General features: G+C 33.0%; 1 protein-coding gene across 6 annotated transcripts in view; it reads right to left on the bottom strand.

Annotated features, from left to right (window-relative positions):
- Nucleotides 1-21,190, bottom strand: part of PPP1R12A (protein phosphatase 1 regulatory subunit 12A) — a 149,685-nt gene that overhangs the window by 45,894 nt on the left and 82,601 nt on the right. For all 6 annotated transcript variants that reach the window (XM_044227561.1, XM_044227560.1, XM_044227559.1 and 3 more), the window contains exons 6-10: nt 14,771-14,845; nt 14,010-14,098; nt 13,692-13,849; nt 8,235-8,356; nt 820-1,035 (exon numbers count right to left, since the gene is read on the bottom strand). In XM_044227561.1, coding sequence (XP_044083496.1) covers nt 820-1,035; nt 8,235-8,356; nt 13,692-13,849; nt 14,010-14,098; nt 14,771-14,845 — 660 coding nt within the window. The remainder of the gene's footprint in view (nt 1-819; nt 1,036-8,234; nt 8,357-13,691; nt 13,850-14,009; nt 14,099-14,770; nt 14,846-21,190) is intronic.

Raw genomic sequence — 21,190 nt, 5'->3', positions numbered from 1 at the left:
GTAGACAGAGAGGCAGGCAGAGAGGTTGGGGGAAGCAGGGTCCCTGCCTAGCAGAGAGCCCGATGCGGGGCTCGATCCCAGGACCCTAGGATCATGACCTGAGCCGAAGGCAGAGGCTTTAACTCACTGAGCCACCCAGGCGCCCCTTCAATATTTTTTTTTTTAAAGATTTATTTTTTTCGTTTGAAAGAGAGAGAGCACATGCAAGCACAGGGAGGGGCAGAAGGAGAGAGAGAATCTCAAGCAGACTCTGCACTGAGTAAAGAGCCCCATGAGGGGCTTTATCTCACGACCCTGAGATCATAACCGAGCCAACACCAAGAGTCAAGACACTTAACCAAATGAGATGCTCAGATGGCCTCAAGCTTTTTCATTATTATTACATGTGGTATGGTGATCTGTGTTCAGTGATTATGAGCTGCTGAAAGCTCAGATTAGGGTTAATATTTTTTAGCAATAAAGTATTTTTTAATTAAGGTATATATATTTTCTTTAGACATAATGCTACTGCACACTTAAGAGACTATAGTATTAGTATACTTTTTATATACAGTAGGAAACAAAAAAATTCATTTGACTTGCTTTATTACAGTGGTCTGGAGTCAAACCCATAATATCTCTGACATGTGCCTGTAATTCCATACTGATACCTGTTTAAGGTACTTATATTTATATTATCATGTAATTCATTAAATCAGGTGAATTACATTGATACACAGATCTAATAATGATACACAGTAGAAAATCCATCAGATTTCATGTTCCTAGAAAAAAAATTTATTAGAGTTTTAATAGAAACCAGATTAGGAAATAGAGTACCTTTTCTTTATTATCCAAAGAGGAGGAAAGCCTAGGACTTGAAGCTGAACGCATCACACCTGCGGTGTCTTTGTCTTTCTGAGCCTCTTTAGATGCCGTGATTTCTGCAAGTGCGCCATAACTGCCAGTCTTTCTAAGTCCTAACCTCCAGGATGCAGGAGACTCATCCTTTCTCTCTTCTTCTTTGGGAGAAACTTTTGTGGCTGAAGTTGGAAACTGTTTTTATTTTATTTTTAAAGAAAAGAAAAAAAAATATTAAGACTGATCAATCCTTAAGCTGGAAATGACAAGTTTACAGGTAATACGTCTCAAATTATAGTTAAAGTTTCAGGAGAAACACTAAGTAGGTTAATGTCTTAGTAAAAAATTTAAAGATCTAAAACTGGAAAAAAAAAAAAAAAAGAACTACCTTTCCAAAAGTTAGATTTAATAAAACACACTCCACACTTTATACCACACAGAAAAATTATGATGCAAATACAGAGAACATAAAATGAGCACACCATAAGGACTTTAAAACCATGCATCTTTGGAACCAATACTCATATTAAGCTTGTTATGTTGTAACCTAATATAAATCCTTGCACATAGAAATGCCTCACCATAGATTTTTCACCCTTATTGGGCACAAGAACAATGCCAGTTTTGCGCAAGCCCTGCCTCCATGATGCAGGATCTACTGATTCCACCACAGGCATGATAGGAGCAATGAAATCATACTAAAGCCAATTAAAATAAGACAGGTAAAGAGATAAAGATTGAAAGCATAAGAACAGAAAAGGAAGTTATGAACAAAACACACTTAAAAAGAAGATTTTTATAACAAATGAAAGCCCAATAACTGGGTAATGATCCAATCTTAAAAGTCACTGGGAACAAATTCTAGTTTTAGCATGAGAGAGATTCTGAAGGAATCTAATAAAAAAATTTCCAAAATAGTTAAAGGCACATGGAGCAAGTAATGTTACAGTATATGAATGAACAAACTTACTGCACCTGAATTTTGTTTTTATTCATTTATGTACTTAGGTCAAAAATTTTTAAATCCAGCATAATCAATAAAAAGTAATAGCTGACATACCTTCCACTTACAACATTTATTTCAGTAATATTTTTAATATCATAGCCTTCAACTATTTGATTTTACCACAAAATATTATTTTATACATTCCAACTCAAAATTAATTTTTATACAAATACTTATTTCATTTTCAAGGCTTTCCAAAAGCAATAAAAATGAAACATTTGTTATATTTAACTGTTCATTTCAACTCACAAAGTTTAAATATTTAACTACAGTTAAGAATAGATGGGTGAATATAGCAACTAACTAGTTCCTTTAAGTACAGGATATGGGTAATAAAAAAAAAACAACAACCCACTTTCCCCTGTATTTATTGCCAAAGTTTGCTACAATTAGCAGTTTAAGTTTAAAGTACCCAGGATGTCAGAGGGCTACTTCATAGACAAAACTATCGTGTGAGATACCTCTGGTACCTCCAGTAATTAATTCCTATCATTAGGGTCAAAATATAGACTCATGATATACAGCATTCCCCAGTACCCAAAATGTGTGCTGAAGCCCCAGGGTGCCAGAATAAAATCACAAGGGCACTGTGGGATATTTTAAAGTTTTAAGAGAAAGCACAGTGACACCTGTTGGACACCATACAAACTGCTATTGTGAACTTACTTGCACTTAACTACTTAATAAAGGAAACAAAGAGGTACTCCTATTGGCCAAGAGGCACTGTGAAAAAAATTAATAAAACATTAAACATTCCACTGACTGAGAAATTTTATCCAGGGACTTCTGTAACATTTTATACAATAATACAGGTACTTGATGATCAGTTATTGATTTCTGAGTCTCAAGTTGTAGCATCCAAGAACAGAGGTTAGCAAACTTTTCTGTAAAGGACCAGACTGTGAATTTTAGGCTTTGCAAACCACAGTCTCTGTTCTAACTATTCATCTATACTGTTGGACCAAAGTTGCCACAGGTAATACATAAGTGAATGAATGTGGCTGTTCTAAAGACTTTATTTAGGTACATTGAAATTTTTTTTGTGTCACAAAATATTCTTTTAATTTTCCCAACCATTTAAAAATATTAAAACCATCCTAACATGTGGGCTGTACAAAAACAGGTAGTAGGCCAGCTTCGGTCCACGGACTATGGTTTGCTAATCCCTGACCTACAACTTCCCCAAATCTGGAAATAAAGTTACTTCTCCACGATAAAATAGGTAACCTAACATTTACTGAATGGTACAAGAGAAGCTAACATTTAACAAATGTTTGCTCCTGTCTGGCCCTAAGCTTAAAAGTCCTTCACGTGGGTTATCTCATTCAATTCTTGCAACCACCCAGTGAAATGCTATTATTACTGCTATTTTAGAGTTGAGAAAAATGAGGGAGTATTAACAATTTTGAAGTGGACATTTGTTGCATTATAATTACTGATCTCTCTCCATTCTGCCTAATGTGAATTTGGATTTATTGGTTTATGTGTTTCAAAGCTCCTTTCAATTTTACTTGGCCTATAAATGAATGTATCTGAAATACTCAACTATACCCACTCTCTCAAACTCTTCTTTTAATGTCTGTAAACAGTTTTGACTGTTTAGTCTGTTCTAACTTTCTTACTCCCCTCCGTCTTAGTCTTCTTGATGTTGTTAGCACAGTCTGAAACATAAGCATCTCAAGACTCTGTTCTCAGATCTCCTTTCTTCCTCTGAGGGCTGGAAATAGGGTCTTCTATACTTCTTAATGTTAAATATTAACAGCGCTCGCTTATTCTTCCAATGTGTTATCTCTAATTTAGAATGACTCCTAAATTCCCAGTCCTGAATTTCTATTTACCTCTAGATAGAACGAACTATCTAGAACTATAATTAGAACCTTAAACTCAACATATTTAAAATCAAACACCTTTATTTCCAAACCAGCTCTCCCTCAGTTCCCTATTTGTTAGTAGCACCAATAAATTTCTTCTCTTCCCCATATTTGAAACTTCTTATTCATCTCCCCCCCATTTATAAATTAGGTGCCAAGTCTTGCATCTCCTGTCCTTAAGACCACTGCCACTTCTCTAGTCTATCACCTTAGGCAACTTCACTAACTTTCTAGTCAATCTTCTCTCAATTAGCCTCCCTTCAATTATACCTGTTCGTTGCTGCCAAAATAATATTCTATAAAGAATAATTCTCTCGTGGCCTTGTTCAAACATTTTGTAGTTCTCTACTGTTGATCAAATTATAAAAATGTTACCACAGAAATGAAGACATTCCATAATTTGTCGTTTCCTGTTTCACTTTGTATATGTACCCTATAAATCAATCAAACTACACAACTTATTTTCCCTGCAAATATTTCACAGTATCCCTACTTTGTTTACATTGTTTCTCTTCTCTTCCTTTCAGTAAACTGTACAAACTCTCTTTCTCCGTTAGTTGAAATACTACCTACCCATTTAAGATTTATCTCAAATGTTCTAATTTTATTACCTCAACAAATATGATCTCTTCCTTTCTTTTTCAAGATTTATTTATGTGAGAGAGAGAGAGAGAGAGAGAGCGAGCGTGCATGGCAGGGGAAGGGGCAGAGGGAAAGAAGGAGTCCAAGCAGAATGCACTGAGCACAAATCCCAACGTGGGACTTCATCTCATAACCCTTAGACCATGATGTGAGCTGAAACCAAAAGTCACACTCAACTGCCTGCACCACCCAGGCACCTCTCTCTTCCATTTTTAAACAATCATTCTATATTTGTACACTTTAATTGGCATACATCATATGGCCACAGTACATAGTTTATTAAATTATTATTACATTTAATAATTGGATCCATTTAACCAAAACACTTAATTCTAAGAAAATGATGAATTTTCACCATCTAATACAGCTTACACTTACCAGAATTTATGTGCATACAGCAAAATAGGTAATCTTTTTCGGAGATTCCAACAATATTTATTTTGATTGAAGAAAGGTATATAAATTCACTGTTAAAACTTTAAAGTTTACTTATTATTATTTTTTAATAATCTTTATACCAATTGCAGGGCTTAAACTCATGACCCTGAGATCAAGAGTTGCATGCTCTCCTGACTGATCCAGCCAGGTACCCCTACTGTTAAATTTTTATTTTATTTTATCTTATTTATTTATTTTTATAGATTTTATTTATCTGACAAAGAGAGAGACAGCAAGAGAGGGAACACAAGGAGGGGGAGAAAGAAAGCTGGATACAGGGCTCTATCCCAGGACTGAGATCATGACCTGAGCTGAAGGCAGACACTTCAACGACCGAGCCACCCAGGCACCCCTAAAATTTTAAATCATAAAACCAAACTGATAGTTTTATAGGAAACATCTCCACAAATCACAGGCCTGGTCTCTCTTTAATTTTAGCTGAAGAGTTAAGAACTTAATGCAGTATCATTTAAAGGGAAGATATCTACGTTTTTCTGTAGTTACCCTGAATTATTAAGATATAAATGGTATTTAATACTGTTTTAGAGCTACCTGTTTTGTGATCTATTTCTTGCTGTGTGTGCATGTGTGTTTATTTTTTTCTTTTTAATTTTTAAAAAATATTTTGTTTATTTATTTGACAGAGAGAGCATAAGCAGGGTGAGTGGCAGGCAGAAGAAGGAGAAGCAGGCTACCTACTTGGCAAGGAGCCCAACATGGGACTCGATTCCAGGACCCTGAGATCATGATCTGAGCTAAAATCAGTTTAGCTGACTGAGCCACGCAGATGCCCCCATGTGTGTATTTCTATTAGTTTATGCACTGGTGGTAGAAGCAAGAGAATTTAAGATACCTTTGTCTAAATATCAAAACCAGAGTAGCGAGTGGAACCTAAAAACAGAACTCTCAACTACGAAATCTTTTAACATGCATTTAAAGATTCAGCTAAGGAAATTCATCTGTGAAGTCCCTAAGTTAAAGGAAAATTCCCATTATTCCTAATTGAAACTAACTTAGAAGACATTAAAATGCTGTATTAACATAAAAAGTATCACTGAACAGGCTTTAAAAGTCATACAAAATTAAGTAAATTACTCTATCCATTAAAATAATACTTCAAATTATCTGTATGCCACAACTTTATTAAAATAAAATTTGGTTACAAAACCTTAAGAACAAAGACAAAAAAATATAATCTTCAAAGTAAGTTATGATACCTGAAATTGAGAATAAAATGGAGTTTCTAAACATGCAAAGCACAGAGGAAGATAGTTGTTATTGGATCAATTTAATAACAGAATCAGAAGTAGCTCTGAGTAAGGATTTTTATAGCAAAGAGGTTATTGGCCTAACTAACAGTTATTATGTTATGATTACTGTAACAGTAAGTTATTATTACATTAACAATTATTAAGAGTTATTAAGAGCAATTAAGTTATTAAATTGGGTCTATGTTTGAGAAAAATGTAATTGATCAAAAGGATCAAAGTAACTGCAATTACTTGACAATAGTAAAGAGACTGCTTAGCTAAATACTCAAAAGAATGACAGCCAGTTATTTGTGGCCAGATATTTCAGGGGGATGGAGCTTTTGGGGAACTTCTGATAATCCCATTAATTTTAACAGATAGTAAATCAAAAGAGCTAAAGTTTGGTACTCATTGAAGAAGTATACAAGGACTCTAGAATTAAAGTTTAAAACAGCCTATGATGACTCCAGTTATAGCATGATAATCATCGTTAACATTCTGCAAACAGATTACACCCTGGAGACTTTCATTTTTAAGCATATATAATAAAAATTACTATCATATGAACATAGGTTCTAGCTGAATTTAGGAAGCCCTCAATTCTGGAATACAGAAAGCAAGATAAATCATTCATACATTTCCCTGATATTCAAACTGTAACCAGTGAAATCCATACATTTCTACCACTAAGAACCCATATTATCACTTTCCTTAGCAAGAGATTTAGAGGAAGATTACTACTAGCAGTACGGATTGTGAAAAACTTCTCTAGTTTATTATTCTGAAAGATTCATATTTTGACCACTTTGGAGCCAAATCCAAAGATGAACAATACTGACAACATCACAGAAACACTGCAGGGATTTAAAATCAGTCCTCAAACCCATGCAAACCAAATAATGTCAGATAAGCAACAAAATAAGAAGTCCAAAGGCAGAGAAATGACAGTTAAGCACAATGTGCAATCCCTCAGTGGACCCTTGATTTGAAAAAAAACAAACAGAAAAACATTAGTAGGACAACTGAAAAAACCTTGACTATGGTTTGTATGTAATGAGCATAGATAAAAGTATTACAACAAATTTAAATATCCTAAATAGAATCATTTTATTATGGGAATGAAGGATAATGCTTTCGTATTTAGGAGATATATACTCAAGTATTTGGGGTAAAGTGTTATACTGATAGCACCCAATTCTTAAATGTTTCCACAAAAAAAGTACATGTGTGTGTTTACAGAGAGGGAAATGAGTATGTTCATTAAAGATAAGTAAGGGTGGTGGGGAGAAGCCTTTAATAAAAAAGACCAGTGGTATACAAAACAAAACAAAACAAAAAACATGTAATGTTTAATTTGGGTTAAAAGAAGTACAGGTTCTAGAGTAGTAGGGAAAAGAAGTATCTTTAAAAAGATCAACACACTACTTGGGAAGCACTGTTTGGTGGAGAAAAGAAAGCAAAAGGACAGAGAACAAATGGGGAACAAAATAAGGGGAAAACAAAAAGAAATTGGTATTTTGAGAGCACTTAGTCACTAGCTAGCTCTCTCTCTCTCAACCAAGGTTTATAATGCTAATTTACTTTCTCTTTTAGGTTATTTTTTTTGTTTTGCCTTTTCCCTGACAGATAAGGAAGACAGCAACTTGCTCGATGTCCTTACAATTAATAAGAGGTGGGGTCGGGAGTGATCTCTGGTTTGTCCAAAATCAGAGATCATGCTCTTACTGGCATATCACCCTTGCATGGTGGTATTTTCAAAAATGTTTGTATAGAGTCCTGTATAAAGTTAGACAATCATGCTTTGTATAGAGTTAGACAATCTATAGGTTCTAGCTCTCTGACCTGTGATAGTACTTTTTGTGCTTAACTGTGAAATTTTCAAAATGCGCCTTTACTTACCAGGGATAAAGGATACAAAACCCATGTTTCTCAGAAGTTCAATAGAAATTAAAAACTACCATGACCATTACCATTAGCTTTCATATGCAAACTAGTACTTTAAAAAGTATTTTTTAAAAACGAATATGGTTCAAAGGAAATCTCGGTCAAATTTAAAAAAGAAAAATATATTCTTATTCTAAACCTTAAATATTTTTTGGAATAAACTATAAAAATTTAAGAACTGTCTTAATGCTTTAGTACTTAAACAGAATGTAAGTATTTTTAGCAAACACAATTTTGGCTTACCTTTTTCATAGGTGATGTAGGTGTTGCCTGACCAGATGACACAGGTGTTGTAACAGCTACAGGAGCTGCTTGTGTACTAGAAGTACTGGCATTAGTTACAGAAGCCATGGGCTTTGTCTTATCTATTACAAAAACATGAAAAATGTAAGAGTCAAGATTCAGTATGGATTGTTTCAATGTCTAGAAAAACAGTATTTTATATTCATTTTTTAAAAAGGTTTTGTTGTTCAAGTCTTTTCCATTTTTTTTTCTTTTTTAACAAGAGAATTTTTCAAGAAGTTTCCAGAAATGTCTCAGTATGTGTGCTGAAATAATAGAACATGATGACATAACAAAGCATCTAAGAATAAAAAACAAAAAACAGAATCTGATTTCCATACTTTTAATGCTACAGAAATATAAAACAATTGATATTTAAAAGTTGAATGCTTGAATACAGTGAAACCAAAAAGACTTTAAGAGCTACACAATTTTTTCTAATAGATCCACAATTTACATTGCTTATTTAAAACTCATAGCTCCTCTTTATTCCAGGAAATCTAAAAAGTGCTTTTTGTCAATGGTCAGTTTATATTCCTGTGAAACAAAGATCATACTTTCTCACCCCTAAAAAATCTAAACATAAACAAGAATATCAGTTGATAATCTCTTTTCACAATGTATTAAAACAATTTCCAACTAACAATGAAGCACTAAGAGAAACGTTTTTGAAAATATAGATGCCAAAAACATTGACTGTATTTGAAATATATACAAATTTTTAAGATTTACTTATTCGAGAGAGAGTGTGCGCACATGCACACATGAGTGGGAGAGGTAAGGAGAGAGACTCAGACTCTGTGCTGAGAGTACTCTGACATGGGGCTTGATCTCAAGATCCTGGTATGAACCCCTGAGCTGAAACCAAGAGTCAGCTGCCTAACCAAAATGCGTGACCCAGGTGCCCCTATATTTGATCATACAAATCAGACTGGTTTTTAGCAAAAACAAACAGTTACCTATAAATTTAAATCTATAAATTAGCTGTAATTTATAAATGGGCCAGAAAGGCTTACTTCTCAAATGGTCAAAGATCATTTATCCAGTTTTAAATTTTTTTTTTAAAAGATTTTATTTATTTATTTGACAGAGAGAGAGATCACAAGTAGACGGAGAGGCAGGCAGAGAGAGAGGAGGAAGCAGGCTCCCTGCTGAACAGAGAGCCCGATGCGGAACTCGATCCCAGGACCCTGAGATCATGACCTGAGCCGAAGGCAGCGGTTTAACCCACTGAGCCACCCAGGCGCCCCATTTACCCAGTTTTAAAGTAGTCCTTTGGTTTCAAAATGAGGGAGGATAGGTATTCTTCTATACTTTGGAGAAGAAGTATAGTACTTTAAAATTCTATGAGATATTCTTTCATGATACTCATATTCATTATACTCCCTCCTTCCCTTAAGTCAGTTTTTCAAAATAACTTTCCACCTTATCATTATGAAATTATACTTTATAAGTAGAAAATATTAAAATATAATTATCTTTAGGGTAAGTATGTAGTTGTATACATGTATACACATATAAATACCAAATAGTTCTGAATTTGTATTGACTCATTCTTTGTATTTATGACTAAGAAAATATCCACAAGATGTTAATAGGATGAAAAGCATAGGATCCCAAACTATACCAAAGGACAAGGCCAAAGTGCCTAATCACTAATCACTTAAAAATCACTATGATCTTAACTTTTTAAATAAACTGAATGAGCTAACTACAGTCTAATGAGCTTTATTCTCATTGTTACACAATACCTCTTTTAATTCAATAGAAGCTAAGCCTATTCAGTACAGTTAAGTACAAATCATGAATAATCTATTAGACCATCATCTTGGAAAACAGTCTACCTAAATGGAGATAAGTCAATAAATGTTTATTAAATGCCTCCATATTTCAAGTACTAGGTACTGAGTCACTGTCCTGGGTAGGTACTGGGGTATAATATACCAGTTGATGAAAAAACAAAACATCTTTTAACTGCATAGAGCTTACAGTGTAGTAGGAAAAATAAATAACAAAAAGATAAAATTCAACAGATTTTTTTTCCCCTTTTATATTCTCCTTTTACTCTTGGTTTAAATATTTATTTTAAATTAGTGAAATCCACACATCAAAGAATATATATGCATGAATGTATAATCAGTCAGTCTTGTTTTATGAATAATAATGAAACAAACGTCAAGTATCCACCATCCAGCTTAGCATTATTAATATTGTTAAAGCCCTTCTACTAATTTGATTTCAATGAAGAATGAAAAGTTCAAGTCCTAGAGTTAAAAAAAACCCCAAAACAAAAATACACTTCCCTTCTCATTCCTTCAACTACCTCTCAAATTTATAAATCACTCCGGAGGAAATTAAACTTTTGGTTGAGTTCTTACTTTTAGCTCATTTATAAGAAACCAGTTTGATATATAAAGAAAGAAAATTCAGCAAAATCATTATTTTACATCAACTAACTTCCCAAAGAAATAACCTTCCAAAAACTAGGTAAAGAAATAATTTAGATATTGTCAAACCAAGCTGTAGCTCTACAGGGAAACAACTGCTTTCTCAAGTTTGCCAAATCAAGTACGATAAAACCTTGGGTGATATTAGAAGAGAGAGATAGAGGGAACTAGACACATCTACATGGATTAATTCTTGAGATAGAGTCAAATTTTCCTGGCACAAGCAACCACTAGCAACAGGAAGAACAAAATTATCATAGTACAATGCTTTAGAGAAACATTTAGTTAGCTTAGTAAGAAACAGCAGAGAGTGATTGGTATGGCTAAACTCCAGAGGAGGAATACGACGCAATTTGATGGCAATTAGTTCTACTTGTAGTTACAAAGCAGTACAGTTTATCAAGAAAAAAAAAAAAAAAAAAAGAAAAGAAAGAAAGAAAGAAAAAAAGAACAGTATGTTTAAAGAAATACCCAGAATAGTTTAAAGAACTATTTAGATTGTTTAGTCCAATTCTTATTTTTACAAGTTAAGGAAATTTCAACCCAAAGAGGTTAGGAGACTAGTTTGTTAATGGCAAGACTGGCTTAATCTGTAGGCTTGTTTATTTCAAATAGTTCCCCAATGCCCGACTTGGAACAGTGAATTCTATAGAAGGGACCAATTAAGAAAATATTCGATAACAAAATCTCAGAAATTTCTGTGAGATGCTTGGATTCTTGAATTCTATGTAAGTAGTAAAAGACCTGACACATTAGTTAAAAGATCTAGGTGCTAGTTCAGCTTTCTTGTGCACATGTAGTATACTCTGATTTGTAGTGGTGTATTTTACATATTTTACATGCATATTAATTTTATAAAATTCAACTCTACGTTAGCACTTACTACAAAGCAATGCTACACATAGTATCCATTTAAAGCAGGAAATTTCTGAGAAATCTGAGATTAGAGAAATATGAGATTAAATAAATTAACCACAAATACAATTACACTCATGAATCAGTCTGTGTTCTTAAACACTATGCATGCTCATTCTCATATAACAGACTTTTATCATAAGAAATATTTAATTAGCAAGTCATAAAAACGAACTATAATATTCAGTGACTACCTGGTTGCTCTAGTTTCCAATTTTATCCATACTCTCACCAAGACGAAAGATGTGCTGACTCATCTGACCAGCAGTATGACAGCAATAAACTAGAAATTATATCCCTGGCGACTAGAAGATGGTCATTTACATATCTCAGAAATTCTTTTTTACCAAAAAATAATTTACTTGTAGGGTTAGTAAGCTTCAAAAAAACGAAGAAATTTAAGACACAGTACCTGGCAACAAAGCTAGCCTTATCTGTTTAACATTTCACTTTTAATGGGAAACAGATAATCATTATCTTCTTCCATGTGTGTTTATTTAGCAAACTTTAGCTTCCTGAATTTTCTTAGGGGAAATATTTTGCTGAGTGAGTAAAAATAAAATGATCCATAACTGTTGTTAGGGAGACCAAGAAATTCTAGGGCTTCATTTGTATTAACTGATGGCCACCATATTGGTCCTGATAATTTTTTTTTTGATCAAAAATCTTAATGGAAATGGGCTATTTTTTTCTGATAAATTTACATGTTAAAACATCAGTTTATACAACTTAAAGATGGTAACACTGGAATTTTACATTGGAGAAATAACCAATAAATATAAATTTTCTAATAGAAAATTATAATTCATTGAAACGATACAGAAACCATATCTTTGGGAATAAAAAGGACAAGAATGTAAACTGTGATAGTGACTTTGTAAAGAAATTTGGCAACATCCATGAAAAGTGAAAATGTGACTCAGTAACTCAAATTTTTAGTATACCTAGTAGAGTATCTCTTACTTACACACATGAGGAGACAACTGCACCAATGATCACTATGGCATTATTTGCCAACAATGGAAAAATGGGAGTAAGATAAATTTTTATCAGAAGGGAAACATTTATTTAATGAATATTATACAACAGCTAGAGGGGTAAGTTATATAGGTAAAGATATAGGTAGATGTAAACAAATCTAAAAATTACAACTTTAAAGTGCAAAAAAAAAAAAAAAAAAAAAAAAAAGCAAGTTGAATAACAACTCCTAGGAAAATACAAAACTGTCCTGTAATTACTATATATTGCTTCTGAATGTGTAAGATAGCATTAAAATGGACTGGAAAATATAAGAAAAAACTCAGGACAGTGACTGACCTTGGGAAGGAAGGAAAGGGAAGGAGACTAGGGCTCATGGTCAAGAAGGCAACTGTAATTTTTAAATGTTATTAAAAGAAAAATTAGAGTATGTGCTATGATGAGTGCTGTGAATTGTGTAAGAGTGATGAATCATAGACCTGTACCCCTAAAACAAATACATTATATGTTAGTAAAAAAATAAAAATAAATAAACGTTTGAAGAAAATACAGCTAAATGTCAGCAGCTGTTCATTCTTGGTAGTTGGAATATGAAGGTGTATTATACTTTCCCCTATCTTCAAAATTTCTTGAAACAAAGCAAATTTCTCCATACCCCACAGGAAAGTATCTTGATTCACCTCAACTTTCTAAAACTTTACTCTTGCTTTGAGAATATTTGAGATGATACTAGGATCAACTTGCCAGATTGTCAGGCCTCAAAAAGTATCAGAATCATTCTTGAATTGCTGGGAACCCAATTATACCCCACATGTACCATCCTAAGGGAATGTTCTCCTTCTTCAAACCTAAAAGTACAATTCAGTAAAATGCAGAGGTAAGAACCTCCAAGTCATTAGAGAACAATAAATTCACAACTATACTCAAGTTTCCAATACTCTCTGAAAGATAATTTACTGGCTTGTGAAGTATCTGGACAATCAGGAAATCAGTAAAGTTTCAAAATTAAAGCCTAATCTTATCTTACTTAACACTGCATCACAATTCACTGAAAATCCCATCATGCTTCAAATTTTACCTGTTTCGGCTTCTGATTCTGAGTCATCTTCTTCATCTTCTTCACTAGAGCAGCTAGATTCATCTTTCTTTCCTTCTTCTTCATCATCAACTTTTTCTTGTTCCAGAGATTCAATACGGGATGCATTTTTCTCTGGCTCAATAATCAGTGTCTCTTTGCTGTGAAAAGAAAATAGTTTTCAAATGATTAAAAACACAAAAGACCAAAAAACTTCAATTTTTCTCAGATCCACCAAATCTGATAAATATGTCTATGGCCCTCATGCCAATTCATTCATAACAGTAACAAAACAATATTTTACTTTAATATTTTACTTACTTTTTAAAGGTCTTCTGTGACTGATTATTGTCCATATTGGCTGTTGATTCAATTAGTGGAGATTTCTTCTCCCGTTTTTCAGTATGCAGCTTTATAAAAGTTACACAAAGGAAAATAAGGCTATTAAAATAGTACTAATATGTAAATACCGAATTTGAAGTAATAACAGTAGTTTTCCAAACATGAAACAAAACCAAAACAAAGGAAAGATTTAAGTTCTATCTGAAAAAAAGTGGGGGGGGGCAGGCTTGGATAAAGAATAAAGAGGACTAAATAGTTTCAAGTTGGGTGAAAGACAAAGTTGGATTTTTTAACATCCCTCCAACTTTAGATCACTGAAAAATCAGGATCCACTAGCCACTCAGGATGTCTGATGATATTTCATACTTAAAAATCTTTCTTACCTACATAACGTTTTCCTTATCTAGGTCCTGCTATTTTAGAAATCTGAGATTTTTATAGTTTCCACCTTCTAAGCAAACCTTATTATGAAATTACAAAAACATGTCATTCTTGAGTAGGTACATTATAGAAGTATTCATTTTGTGAAGAGGACCTAAGAGAAATGGGGATTACTAATACAAAAGGTTGAACACTACCCCTATTCTTTACTCTCTTTCACTTTCACTTGGTTTGACTGTCAGGAATAACTTAAAACCAAAAAGTATAAAACATCACAAAAATATTTTTTCAACTGTCTGAAAGTTAAAGCCATGGAAAATTCACTAATATAGACAATTTTAGACAGTCATCAAACATACCAGATTTTGTTTCTTTTGCAACTCTTCTAAATATCCTAAAATATCTTCATCTGCTACATCAAATGCTGTCTGACCCTGGGTAGGAAACAAAGGGCGTTGGTGATGGTAAAAAGTCAATAAACTATAAAACACCTTTGGTGATTCTGTATAATTATACAGAAAGAAGTTAGATAACATTTTGTTATGTATGTAGTTTGTTACGCATGTAGTAATAACAACAGTATGATTTAAAGGAGATAGATCAGAAACTCATGTGAGAGAAGCCGAGGATACACCTCTCCTTACTTTCTTTGATAACAACCTTATTGACATAAAACTCACCATACAAAAAGCCATTTAAAGTGTACAATTCAATTGTTTTTAGTATATTCATAGAGAATTACAACCTTCACCATGATCAATATAGGACATTTTCATCACCCCAAAAAGAAATGACCTCCCCACTTTTCTCATTTCCCTTCCCAACCTTCCAGCCCAAGGCAACCACTAATCTACGTTCTGTTACTATAGATCTGGATTTGCCTGTTCTGAACATTTCATATAAATGGAATCATAAAATATGTGGTCCTTCATGACTGGCTTCTTTCACTTTGTATAATGTTTTCAAGCTTCATTCAGGTTGCCACATGGAAGCACTAACTTAAATCATTTTTATTGTTGAATAATATTCCATTGCCTGACATACCACATGTGTTAATCTATTCATCAGTTGATGGACATTTGCTTTTGCTTTCTGATTTTTGGCTATATATAATAAATAATACTGCTATGAACATCTATATAAGTTTGTGAGTGAACATTTGTTTTCATTTTCTTAGGGATACAGCTCTAGGTAAAATTACCAGGTCATGTGTTAACTCTGTGTTTAACCTTTTGAGGCCTTTTTTTTAAAAATTAACATATAATGTATTATTTGTTTCAGAGGAGGCCGTTTTTCTTTTTGATACCTCCCTAAAAATCATGGAAGTCTTAACAGAGTAACAAAGTAAAAATACATATTTCCAAACTGCTTAAAGTTCAGCCAGCCACAGGTATGCCTTAGTTTCAAAAATTAGTCTAGATGAACATCTGTCAATCTATTTTTATTCACTGTGGAAAAGAAAATTTCAAAGAGCTGCTGACCAAACATAGTAAGGTTTTCTTTTGTTGCCTGCAATAACCCTATTGGTACAGGATTCCAGAATGTCAAAAAAGTTCACTATTAGAATACATTCTACTTAATACTTTGGCTGGTATACAACCCATTCTCAGAAAAAAACTCTACTTTTTTCCAACTAGAAAATGTATCAATCTTAAAGGCAATTCAAATTTCTTTCACAAAAGGAGTCTCACAGCTACAAAAAAGCTAGATGAGTAGATATAATGCCTTCTAAAATGATATAAGCTCTTCCATTAAAAAACAAATCTAAAACCCTCAATTCTACACCATCATTAGGATGCTGCATTCTACTTAGATAGGAGTTACATTTTCCAGTGCTATAAAATGAAATATAAGCTACCCAATATCTGAGCTGGTTTTTCCACTATTTATAAAATTAAAAATATGATCTGTGAGATGTATCCTAAAAGTACATGAAATGCTACTTTATCAAGATAGGCAAATGTATGTATTTAAAATTTATGTATTCAAAAACACTGATGTATCCGCATTTTCTTGTTGGAAAATCTTCCCAGCAGGAATTTAAGAACCAACCTATCCTTTCCCACTCAGTCCAGGAGAAAATGTTTTAGCTTTAATAAACCTTTTCCCACATTTCAGCCTTGAGTATTAAACACTAAGAATTAAATTCCTTAAGAATATGTAGCTCTGAAACAAAGTAACTGGCTCAAATTTTGAAGGTGCCCTTTAGATTATAAATACATGGTAATCCATTTTGCTATATCATAGTCTGTATAATTATTTCTATAATGTTACAGATACTATGTTATGCAAATTGTTTTCAAGATCTTGTTAAGCAAAAATAATAAACTGGCTTTAAGTATTATTTTAAGCATTTATCAACCCTTCTCATGAATGAAATACTGCACCTTAAAAATTTTTTAAATTGTAATTAAATTTTAGCAGTTAAATGTAAATGGGGTTATTTTAGTAACCAAGGAATCTTCCTTTACAAGAGTAAGAAATGGATCACCTTACTAACCTTTCTTTTCACTTTCTCCCTTGAAAAATGAGTCTACTTTGCAAACAGCAGCTGATAGAGAATAAAAACTAGAGTAAAATGCAGGCTATAAAGAGAGTCAAGTTTCGAATTTCAGAAAAGCACACCCCTCAACTTAACCATGCTCATTAAACAATATATAGGACAGTCATGAAGGCAGCCAATTACAAAGTCTTATAAACATCACCTGGTTCTTAATTACTGTAAGGCTACTATGCTTCATTAATGGGATGCTAACACAGTAGGGCATATAACCAGAATCACTCAATGTAACCAAGAAATAACCAAAGAGAGTACAATGCTAAGAAATAAGAAAATAAGAACTTTTACCAATAAAGAAAACAATCTTTAAAAAAAATTACTGCTTAAAAAATCAGATTACAATACATCTGTTAATTACCAGAATCACACTAGAGCTACTGTTTAAGTCTAACTTCACAGACTCTTCATTCTTTCCTAACTTATTCTAACCGAATTGCTTTTACAGGTGTGATCTCTCTTCAGTTTCAAGAACAACCAGTGAAGTAGTCAGGACAAGCATTATGGTTTCCACTGCACACAAGAGGAAACCTAGGCTGAATGTATGGCATTTGCTTAAGGTCATGCAGGCAATGAAGAGAAAGTGAGAATAGAAGCTAGGTCTCCACTGCTCCACTGTCTTTACAGAAAATAAGAATAAGCTCAGATAAAGGCAGGGGGGGAAAACCCATGTGCCCATTAAGGAGAAGCAGTTTTGGTTTTTTGCTTTTTAAAGATTTTATTTGACAGAGAGAGAGAGTGAGAGACAGCAAGAGATGTAACACAAGCAGGGGGAATGGGAGAGGGAGAAGCAGGCTTCCCACCAAGCAGAGAGCCTGAAGCCTGGTGGGGTTCGATCCCGAGATCCTGGAATCATGACCTGAGCCGTAGGCAGACGCTTAACGACAGAGCCACTCAGGTGCCCCAGGAGTTTTTTTTAATTCACTTAAATCTTTTAATAATAGTTACCAAACTAAAAAGTTGTCTACCGATAACTGTTGTATTAAAAGAAAATTCCAATTAGAAAAACATCTTAGTTTTTAAAAAGGAACAATATTTGGTTGTATTATAGTAAGACAATTATTTTAATAAATTAAGCAAACAAAATAAAAATCTTGGGATTTAAAGTCTGTATCACATAATTTATAATGAGTTAAAATGACAGCAAATGTCTTACAATGTTAAAGAAATAAGACCAAAATCTCTTATTTTAAGAACACTTCTCCCACTTTTATGTAGACTTTCAAATTTCTACATGATTTGTTGCATTTTCTGTATTATACATTTACCAAAATTATACTTTCTATTAATAAAGAATTCATCTAAATCCCATAAGTTCTGTAAGTACCTTTTGATACCACTTTAAAAATAACTTTATTAAAAATTTAAATCTATAAGTACTGAAGGTATCAAATGACAAGATAAATTCATTTAAACAGGCTTATACAATAAAAACTGATTTTGATCGAATAGTATGACATATTTTTGTAAAATGCAGCCAATAGTAACAGAGATTAACTCGCACAGGCAAAATTATAAAATTAAAATTTTAAAAATACAAAGTATTGTAAAAATATCTTCCATTACTCTAGAATACAGTCTCCCTCCCAACAACAACAAAAATGCTTGCATTTTGGTATACTTATGGCATAAAGGCCTTTAAAATGCTATATACATCATTTGCCTCTTGCCATTAAACTATGTCTTTAAAATCCTGGTATTTTAAAAGAAAAATTCAATTCTGATAAAAATTTTAAAATCATATTTTTATAAAATTTTAGTATCTGGAAAAATAAAACACAAGAAATCAAAAACTATGAAAAAGCTACAGAGGAACTTAGCAGAATAAATTATTCTTTTTTAAAAAGAGATTTATTTATTTCAGAAAGAGCAAGGGAAAGCACATGTGCACAAGTGGGAGGAAGGGCAGAGGGAGAGACTCTCAAGCAGACTCCCAGCTAAGCACAGAGCCCAATGCAGGGCTCAATCTCACAACCAATGAGATCATGACCTGAGACAGGACTAAGAGCTGGCTACTTAACCAAATGAGCCCCCCAGTCCCCCCAGAAGAAATTATTCTTAATTAATTACACTTAATTATTAGGGCTTTAAGAAAATCACTTGTCCTCTCTGATCATGTTCTCAAATCTGTGTAACTCAGATAACAATTCTGTAGGGCTGTTAAAAGGACAGCATTAGATAATATATGTGAAAACAAGTTGAAAACTATAAAATTCTAAGGAACTACGAGGCATAATTCTAAGATCATATAAAGATACTGAAATGATGAAATGAGGGGATAAGATATTAAAATTTAGGATGACACAAGAAAATGCTACTATAGTAAGACAGAAACAAAAGAAGATAAGGCAAAATTATTTATATGCAGTCTTTCTCCTAGAGCATAATTATGATGAACTGTATGGCAAAGGAATCAGACAATTATAGAACAGGTATAAGATAAAGTAATTTTTTCACACACTATATATTGTCCATGAATCACTACCAAAACATAACATGTTTAAACTGGAAAATGATGCAATCTTTTTGGAAAAGCATTTTCATTAATAAGCTGCTCTCTCTGGTCCTTATCTGGAGGCCACTACCAAAGAATGAACCAATTATCAGTACTGTCCATGTCAATGAGCAAGTGGCCATCAGGGGACGCTGTTTGGGAGAGAGGGAGGCATGCAAACAGAGATTAGAATGTAAGAGGTATTTACTAATTTCTTCAGAAAAATCCCAGCACCTGAGGGAATTTCTATACCAAGGAGAGGAAGTATGAATTGTCAAACTAAAATTACCTGGCTTTTTAACTTAAAATCTAACAGTATCAATATTTGTCTTCTAATGCTGATTACAAAACAGAATACTGTTATAATAAAAACAATAGAGAAAGCAAATTACTAAAAGTCGTGACTACAAAATCAAAGACTTTTATACTTATATAAAAGCAAACCTATACTTATACTCTCAAACATTTGGATCAATCTCAAGCGTTTTTTAAATCTTGATTTTCCTGAAGATTTTCATTACTTTTTAGACTTTAACTTGCCTGCACACTTCTTACTTAAAACACATTCATAAACACATACGTGAAATGCTCCAGAAAGAGCAAAGGAGCTCACAGGACTTCTTTATTGCTTCATGTCAGCAACTAGGACATCAATATGCACAACCTCCAAACACCCACAGGAAAATCTTGGGCATATGGTATATCATATCCGTTCTCTTCCCTTTGTAGATCTCCAATTGGAAACTACAGTTAATTAGAGCATAATCAGCACCAGTACTTATATTAACAGACACAGTAGGATCAGATGGTGCCACTTGAATAAAGATGAGATCATTTTAGGAATCTCTGCTAAGTAATATACTACATTATCTTATAAAACAGAATACATAAGGGATAGTCTATGGAAGTTAAGGGTAATCAAGCTGACCTAGGGGAAATGTGTTTTAAGCTCTGCAACTGTTGGTAGATAGTAAGAATCATGAACACAGAATAGGAGGAACTAACAGGAATACTGGTGACACTGGTAACTGAATGATGGTGCTTAGAAGGGAGTCAAGGAAAAAATATCTCATCTAATAAGGAATCTGATAACCTGAATCTGTTCATGATTTTGTAAAATAAATAAATAAATAAATAATCTATCTATCTATCTGACATTCACTCCTTCTTTCCCTCTACCTAGTTGCGTGATATTAGATGTTAAGTAAATCTTTTACCTCATAAATGGTTTTCTCATCTGCAAAACTAGGACTAGACGTTGCATCTCAATTATTTTATTTGGGCTAAAACTTTGTGGTTTTTACTAGTTTCACATGCTGTAAGACCCCATTATCCATGTCACTTAAAAAGCTACTATAAACAAGCTATTAAGACTATCAGCTAAAGAGAAATAGAAATATACTTCTGCATGTGTTCCAACTCAGAATGATGGGAGAAAACATTCACAGAGTAATCCAAAATTTTCTTTCATTTATGAGTTCCCAAGTACCCAAATCTATTATGTATGGTAATATGATTACTCAAAGAGTAATACTTCTTTCTCTGAGGAACAAGGCCAAAACCACCTCACAGACTGAGAAAAACTTAAATAATTGATAATAAAAATTAATAAGTGGTTGATAAATGTTCTTTTGTACAGTTCATAAAACTTAATACAATTACAGAATTTATATTACAAGATTTTTCAGACTTTAAAACATTTATTTCTAAAAGTTAAATATTTAGAAT

This window comes from Neovison vison, chromosome 12, assembly GCF_020171115.1.
Source record: "Neovison vison isolate M4711 chromosome 12, ASM_NN_V1, whole genome shotgun sequence".
Lineage (NCBI taxonomy): Eukaryota > Metazoa > Chordata > Mammalia > Carnivora > Mustelidae > Neogale > Neogale vison.
This window is presented reverse-complemented; position numbering and strand designations above follow the sequence as displayed.